Source organism: Melitaea cinxia, chromosome 21, assembly GCF_905220565.1.
Source record: "Melitaea cinxia chromosome 21, ilMelCinx1.1, whole genome shotgun sequence".
NCBI lineage: Eukaryota > Metazoa > Arthropoda > Insecta > Lepidoptera > Nymphalidae > Melitaea > Melitaea cinxia.
The window spans coordinates 64,841-72,887 of NC_059414.1; the positions used below are offsets into that span (position 1 = coordinate 64,841).

The 8,047-nt window shown below is 34.9% G+C and overlaps 1 protein-coding gene and 1 long non-coding RNA gene across 3 annotated transcripts; one reads left to right on the plus strand and one right to left on the minus strand.

Annotated features, from left to right (window-relative positions):
- Window positions 1-261: 261 nt before the first annotated feature.
- On the minus strand, window positions 262-3,211 carry LOC123663883 (MYG1 exonuclease). Of its 2 annotated transcripts, XM_045598531.1 has the most exons (5): window positions 3,165-3,211; window positions 3,001-3,034; window positions 2,559-2,809; window positions 1,103-1,666; window positions 262-445 (listed from the first exon to the last, which is right to left on the minus strand). In XM_045598531.1, exons 1-5 carry the CDS (start codon window positions 3,194-3,196, stop codon window positions 283-285), a joined length of 1,044 nt encoding a protein of 347 aa, XP_045454487.1. In that variant the 5' UTR covers window positions 3,197-3,211; the 3' UTR covers window positions 262-282. The 2 variants fall into 2 exon arrangements, with proteins under 2 accessions (XP_045454487.1, XP_045454486.1); XM_045598530.1 differs by lacking the exon at window positions 3,165-3,211 and having other exon boundaries at window positions 3,001-3,143.
- Window positions 361-2,863, plus strand: LOC123663884. Its single transcript, XR_006744715.1, has 2 exons — window positions 361-481; window positions 2,582-2,863. It is a non-coding gene; the product is annotated as an uncharacterized LOC123663884 (long non-coding RNA).
- Window positions 3,212-8,047: the final 4,836 nt, after the last annotated feature.

Genomic DNA, 8,047 nt, shown 5'->3' on the forward strand with positions numbered 1-8,047 from the left:
CGTTCGTTCTGCCTGATGGTCAATACCGCAATCTAAGGACACTTGCAACACTATAAGCATTACAAACGCGTTGCGGGACATAAACCCCTTCCCCTCCCCATGAGCTCTGATTATCACACTCACCACAGGGACACAACTCTACTCGAGTGCAGTATCACTTAGCTGTGATCTTCTGTAAGCCTCAGTCGGGCTGCTCAGAATTTAGAGTAAATATTTACTAATTATTGTATTTAATGCTATGATAAAAAATAAAATAACACATTGGATTATGTAAACAGTTTATTATTCAGCCTGTAGACTGGCTATGGCCATGGCCAGTGCTCCCTCCCGCGAGGCGTTTCCGCCGATGAAGCCAGTACTGTGGCAGAAGATACAATCACTGATGCCTGCGATTTCACTCAACAACTCGTCTCGCACGCCCCACCATTTCTTGTGAAGTGGTTTCCTGAAACAATGAGTTAGAGATGATATTAGAGGTTTGGTATGTGATTTTATCTAATCTATTCTTATCATTCCCTAGCTGTTAAAATAAAAATAAAAAAATATTGGAATTTACTTGTTAGGAAATAATATAAATCGCGCAGTATAAAAAAAAACTGCGAGTGATATTGTGTGAAACAAGTGATATAGTATGAAATTTACAGTGCTCTTAGTTGAAGCAAGATATAGGTACAGTACAATGGTATACAAGCACTTACTGTTCCAAAACGAACAAGCAAGTGTCAATTTATGTTTTGATTTCAGTTTTATTTGTACACATTTATAGTAATTTGATTAATTTCATGGGCAACGAGTAAAGGTCTTAAAGGATTAAACTCCAGTCATAAGTCAGATCTGACTAAATTTTTTTTTAAATACATGTCTAAGCGTTTTTACCCTAAGGCCTCCAATAGGATTTTTTCGTGTATATAGAGTCCACAAAACACACGGTACACAAGCACAAACAACCAACATACATAACATCATCAAGTGTGGCCAATACAAATGTTTACCACATGCGGGGGGTCGAACACGGGACCACCAGCACAACAGTCTCAGTCATCTCCATGTAGACCTAACGCATTGTTGCCGTAAAAAAAAGATCACTTTAAGTTCACTATACCTTGTTATAAAACTGGTAGGAGACACAGGCACAGCTTGCACTCTCCAAGACTTGGGTTTGTCCTTAAATATAACGTAGTTAACCTCATTCACACCCATCTCCTGTTCCAAATCAAACAGGTGCTCTTTCCACGGGAATCTCTCTTTAAATTCTAGGATCCTGCCAGACCTATGAACTTGATATCTCTCTTCTAATGCAGATTTAACGTAGTCTCTAGCGGGGAGCCACACTGATATGGCGTAATTGACCATGTACAAGAACTCTTCACTGACCAGAGCTACAGCTTTCATAAAACTCTCATCAACATTTATGGTTTGATCTGAGTTCCACTCAGGATTGAGCCGGTGTACTCGTGCACTTAAATGTGTACGTATTTTGTATCGTGGTTCAGTGTCAGTCATCGGAACTCCATTGTCGATTGCATCTAATTCTTCAACCAAATTTTCATATACTTTTTTGTAAACAACAGTCAAGTTATCTGTCGTGAGAGGATGGTCCTTAGGTGCCACGGCTTGGATGACTTTCTCTCCGTAAAATGCATAAATGAGACCTGCTGAACTTAATCTGAAACGTGAATGTTGACATAGTTTTAATATAAGTTACATTGATTATAAGGGGAATTGATTTAATATAAGTTACATTGATTGAATCCCAAACAAGCAAAAAGAACATATCTATTTAGTGATAAAATAGCCCACTTTCATTTTAGTATTATAAAACTGTTTTAATTATCCGAAATTTGTTTTTAACTTTTATTATTCTCTACTTACATATGAGAGAATTAGTCATGGAATGTAAATGTGTGTTTTTATTACATCTAAGAAATTCTAAAATAAAAATATTTAAAAATTAACTAACACAATATGTTCATCTTGCATTCGACCTGTGACATTCCACTGATAGGCCTCTCAGGATATATAGGCCTCTTCCTCCGTGTTCATCTTACAATACCTCTATTACCAAGTAAGGCCAGTTTAGATCTTGCATATTATGTCGCTAATTGTAAATTTAGTATTATGAAAACAATAACATTTGAAATCTTGGTTCTTACAAAATCAAATAAATCAATATCAGCAGGGGCTATTTTAAATGAATAGCTCTATATATACCCCTACCCCTAGTGTTTTTTTTTTAAACCGGAGTCACGGAGGGAGGGCAACCCTGCTGCTTTCGCATGCAAGGGCGGAAGGGCTGCACTTCCCACAGCACCGGAGCCAAGCATTATTCTAACCTTAAAGGTGGTGGGTTAATTTTTCCGGATTTAAAAATTTAACCTCAAAACTTCAAGTACGATATCTCTGTAACAACGGGGTTTACACGAAAAAAGTTGTCTGGGGGGGGGGTGATAAACCCACACTCCTTCCTACCCTCACCCTCCCTTTCCCCCCAACCCCATAAATTTCTTGCCGGCGATGTACATAATTACCCATTTAATAAATTAAATAAAACTTATTACTTAATTCTGTATTTGTCTCCTAGTTCCGGCCTCAGGGAGCTTAAGGTCTCACTGAACTCGCGCTGGTGGTGGTCGTAGCGTTTCTTCTCGTGATCGAACTCGGCTCCGACGTCGACTACTATGTCGCATTCTTTAAGCTTTTCCATATCTCTTGTTCTGACAATTGCGGCGTCTTTAAACTCCGGAAGGCACTTAAGCATGAAGCAAGCCAAAACTTCATCGCAATGGAAGACGCCATCGTGAGTTCCGATCTAAAATTATTTATTATTATGTGAGTTTTAGAATCAATAAATGTAGTCAACTGAGTTTGTTTACTTGTGTATACTCAACAATAAAATTTAACTTTAAGCAATCGAATAATATATAATACAAATACTCGATAGAGTAACAACTCGTGAGAAGTTAATAATTAGTTCACATTATTTCAAAGAATTAAACTAACCTTCATGATTCTTAAAACGTTGCTAACTCGTCGACTACTTCCAAAGAAATGTAATTTACCTTTTGTGGTAATACGACTAACTTTATATACAATATTCTTAAACATAAGATATTATACTTAAAAATGTATACAAATATATTTAAGTAAAAAGGCGGCTAACTCACCGCTTTATCCTAATTTCGACCAATTTGTACATACGTTCATACGTTACATTGAACTTATGCCGTATACGATTATTTTATACATTTGGCTGTCAATTTTGACAGAGGCTAAATATTATTGCCCGATAAAGAAATCCAAAACATGTAAATAACTATTTTATTTTTAGATTAGTCTCACTAAATTTTCTCATAAAATTAAATTAAGACAATGTAGTAAGTAGTAATTAAGATATTTTTTGCGTCACCCTTTTCGATTTTTGACTACAGAGCCCTTTTTTGTTTCGTCAAGTTCGCGTATGCCATTACTAGGTGTCGCTAGTAGTTATAAAATTTTGATAAGTAAATTTAAACGTTGTTCATTCATTGTGTTTATAAACCGTGCAAAAGCGATTTTTACTTTTACATTTGAGATTTAATTGTTTTCTTTTTCGAAAACTTTACCTAAACATAAATTATGAGTCCTTTAATTTACACACATTTAATTAAGCATTACTATTATAAAAATTCTTAATAAAAATTCCTTAAAACCTATGGCAATACATCCGATGAACAAACTTATAAACTACTTCGTGATCGAGCAAAAAAAGTGGAAGTGGAGTCTTATCGTAATTATCTATTTAATATTGAGAACTCAATTGCATCTAATCCTAAAGCATTTTAGACTTTCAATAAAAGCATGCGGACCAGTTCTTCAATTCCCTCTAATATGTTCTATCAAGGTAGGTCCTGTTGTGATGGACAAGGTATCAGCAATCTTTTTTCTGATTATTTTAGCTCAACCTTTTTAACTCGCAATTCCTGTTCTAATCTTTCCATCGAGGATGACATTATCAATTATACTCTTGACACTCCTGGTGGTCGTGAAGAGACTATCTCTTTAGACGCAATGCAAATTCCTTAAAGGCCTTGATCTCAATATAACTGCAGGACCTGATGATCTGCCTGCAATTTTTATAGTTAACTGTGCTAATGAACTTTTTGTTTGTTTCCATACTTTTTAGAAGATCTCTTCATGAAGGTGTTATGCCATCTAAATGGAAGCTCCCATATGTAACCCCGATACACAAGAAAGGTCCTAAAGATTGCATCGAAAACTATAGACCGATCTCTAAGCTTTGTCACTTAGCAAAAGCAGTTTAAAATCTTATTTTACACCTCATCAACATGGGCTTTTAAGGAATAGATCGACAGCGACTAATCTAGCTGTTTTTACTGATTTTATTTCACATCAGGTGGACCGGGGTAATCAAGTAGATGTCATTTACACCGACTACGCAAAAGTCTTTGACCGCCTAAACCATAAAATGCTTTTGATGAAGCTGCAGAAAATTGGTATCAGGGGTAATCTGTTTCGATGGTTCACTTCATACATTCAAAATAGATCCCAGGCGGTAGTGTTAAAGGGTTATATGTCTTCTTGGTCAAAATCCCCTCGGGACTACCTCAGGGATCTTTGCCGGGCTCACTATTATTCACGATATTTATGAACGATATTGAACAATGCTTGATGCAATGATATGAAATTTTTTCGAGTAGTTAATAATGAGAATGATGCTAAAAAACTTCAAGATGATTTGTTGAGTTTGGAGAGTTACTGTTTTGTTAATAAACTTAACCTTAATGTATCTAAATGCTTTTCCATTAGCTTTACTCGTAAAATCCAGCCTTTTAGATTTAATTATTTTATTGGTGATCAAAAGCTAACTTTGAATTATAATACAAGTGATTTAGGCGTAGTCATTGATAGTAAAATGATTTTCGACAAACATGTTACCAATATCGTAAACAAAACATCTAGAGCTCTGGGCTTTGTAATTCGTATGTCTAAGTCCTTCAAGAGAATGAAAACAGTAAAAGTTATTTATTGTGCATATGTCCGGAGTCATCTTAAGTACGCAAGTGTCATTTGGAATCCTAGATACGACATATATATTAATTCAGTTGTACAAATTCAGAAAAGGTTTACGCGATTTTTAAATTTCGAATTTCGCTTTCCCAAAATGACATATTACGAACGTTGTTCGAAATTTCACTTATTGCCTCTTTTCTTAAGACGCAGTGTTTTAGATATTGTTTTCCTTCTCAAAATAGTAAGAGCTGCAATCGACTGCCCTGATCTCCTGCATAGAGTGTCGTTCGGGATACCGTCACGTGTATCTCGCAACAATACTTATAAGCCGTTTATTATTCCATCCTCAGGTACAAACTACCGACAGGATAGTGTTCTTATTAGAGCTTGTCGGGCATGTAATAATATTAATGTTGATATCGACTTATTCCATGGGAGTATCAGTACCATAAAAATGGCGATTGTTAGATCTATGATGGAATCTGTGCATACTGGTAACTAACCATTCTTGTTTAGCATTATATAGATTTTGTTGATAGTAGATTGTAGATTTTGCTTGTTATTAGCCTTTTTTAATTCATATTCTGTATTAGTTATAGTTATAATAAGCTGTCAGCTATCCCAATAAAATATAATAGAATAATAAGACAATAAAGAAGTAGCCGACTCCAGTAATATAAATGCCAAATCTAGACAAAATCAAGAGAAAATTTCATTTACTATCCATCGAAATGTATGCCATCGTTAACCGTCGTCGTCGTAGATTGTTACTTCTAGTGATTTAAGTAGGGAAACACCGAGCAAGATTGGGTAGTTAAGGTTTAAAGCTCCAGAAATCATAGGGGTTCATGGTTTCATAATCATATTTATTCTTATTCGGGCTTGTGTTTATCAATCTTACATATCAAATTTAAATCAGGAACATAGAACCATAGCATTATTAATAATATAACAAAATGTAGGATATGACATATCACCCCATCATGCCCGATAGGTCGGGTAAGATAGGGTGGGCTTAATAGGCAAGATGAGGTATAGCCATTCTCTTGACTATTCAGGAGTGCAGAAGTCACAAATTAATGTTGTTTCGGCATCATTATCATACAACCCTGCGCAGCCATAATGTGACCACTCACCACAATAATTGTGTTTGCTCGCAAACGAAAAAAAACCGACTTCAATTACATCGACGAGTAATACAACGTAGATCGACGAAAAAATAATCAAGTAACTACGCGTTATCAAAGATTACTCAAAAAGTAGTTATCAGATCTCGATAAAATTTATATAAATGATAAATATCAGCTTTCGATTAAATTAAAAATTATCAAAATTGGTAAACCCAGTAAAAAGTTATTGCGGATTTTCGAGAGTTTCCCGTGATTTCTCTGGCATCCCATCATCAGATCCTGGTTTCCTTATCATGGTACCAAACTAGGGATATCTCCTTTCTAACAAAAAAAAATTTATCAAAATCGGTACATCCAGTAGAAAGTTATGCGGTATAATACAACGTAGGTCGACGAAAAAAGCGTCAAGTAAAAACGCATTATTAGATATAACTCAAAAAGTAGTCGTTAGATCTCAAATAAATTTAAATGGGACCATTTGGCACACACCATCTTTCGATTAAATTTTTTTTGTCGAAATCGGTCCACCCGGTCAAAAGTTCTGATGTAATGGATGTATGTGTTGAAGCATCAGGCTCATCTTCGCTTCAAGACGTGATTGCTTTTTTATTTCGTAAGGCGTCAGCCGATCGTAAGTGACGGTGAATAAAAATTATTTTTTTAATATACGGCTAGCACTGCTCATAGTACGATCTCAGTCTTTTATTTTAAATTTCCTGGGATTCCTGAATTTTTAAAACCCCCTGCACGCACATAGTGGTCCTTCGAGCCGGATTATTAAGGCCTGGATTTTATTATGGAAAAATTGGAAATTCACTTTTGAAAACCTGGAATTACCTTAATCAATTAAGAAACGAAGAAACTGCAAACCTCTGTGAAGGGAATAAGTGGCCTGGACATTAGAGCTTAAAATTAATACAGTGCAAATTATTTAATTTACATCACCCAACACTTTATTTTAAGGTAATACCTATTTTAGTTATAAGAAATAAAAGGCGAATAAGGTCAGTAACTAATTTTTTAATTTTTATTGTATATTTTCATTATTAGCTATTTACAATTAATAAGTAGGTTTAAGTATACATTATTTACAATTATAATTAAGCTATTTATATAAATATTGTATATCATAGTTAACAGTACTTAATTAAGACAGTACAGTAATCTTAGTATTACATTAGTTAATTATTTTATTTTTATACAATATACTTTTCATTTTAAGGCTTAATTTAAACTTTTAACAAGCTTTTTGTAAATAATCAAATTAGTTACTGTAATATTTACCTACCTACATACAACAATAAAATTATATAACATCTACTTGCAGTGCAGATAATAATAAAATAATGCGTGTAGGAGGGAGACTACATAACTCTGAATTCTCGTTCGAAAAGAAACATCCTATACTATTACAGTCCACTCATCATTTTGTTAAACTTTTATTTAAACATGAACATATTAAGCTTATGCACGCTGGGCCTCAATTATTATTAAATACAATTAGACAAACTTATTGGCCACTGGGAGGGCGTAGTCTGGCCAAAGCCTGCTATCGTCAGTGTGTTCGATGTCGGCGTTTCAAACCACAAGTGATTGTTCCACAAATGGGAAATTTGCCTGTCAGTAGACTCTCGCCAGCTGACTTCGTCTTTCAAAACGTTGGGGTCGATTATGCGGGGCCTATTTCCTCGGCTAGTCGTCAGGGTCGTGGATGTAGGTTGGTGAAGGTATATATAGTCATATTTATATGCTTTACTACTAAAGCTATTCATTTGGAATTGGTAAGCGATTTAACAAGTAGTAATTATTTACAAGCTTTGCGCAGGTTCATGTCTAGAAGAGGAAAGCCAATAAATATCTACTCTGATAATGGTACGTCATTTGTAGGCGCTTATAACGAGCTTTCT

Coding starts and splice junctions, on each gene's coding strand:
- LOC123663883 (XM_045598530.1), bottom strand. CDS start 3,105: ATGTTTAAGAATATTGTATATAAAGTTAGTCGTATTACCACAAAAGGT. Junction 2,810..3,000: donor ACGTTTTAAGAATCATGAAG/GTTAGTTTAATT, acceptor AAATAATTTTAG/ATCGGAACTCACGATGGCGT. Junction 446..1,102: donor CCTACCAGTTTTATAACAAG/GTATAGTGAACT, acceptor TCATTGTTTCAG/GAAACCACTTCACAAGAAAT.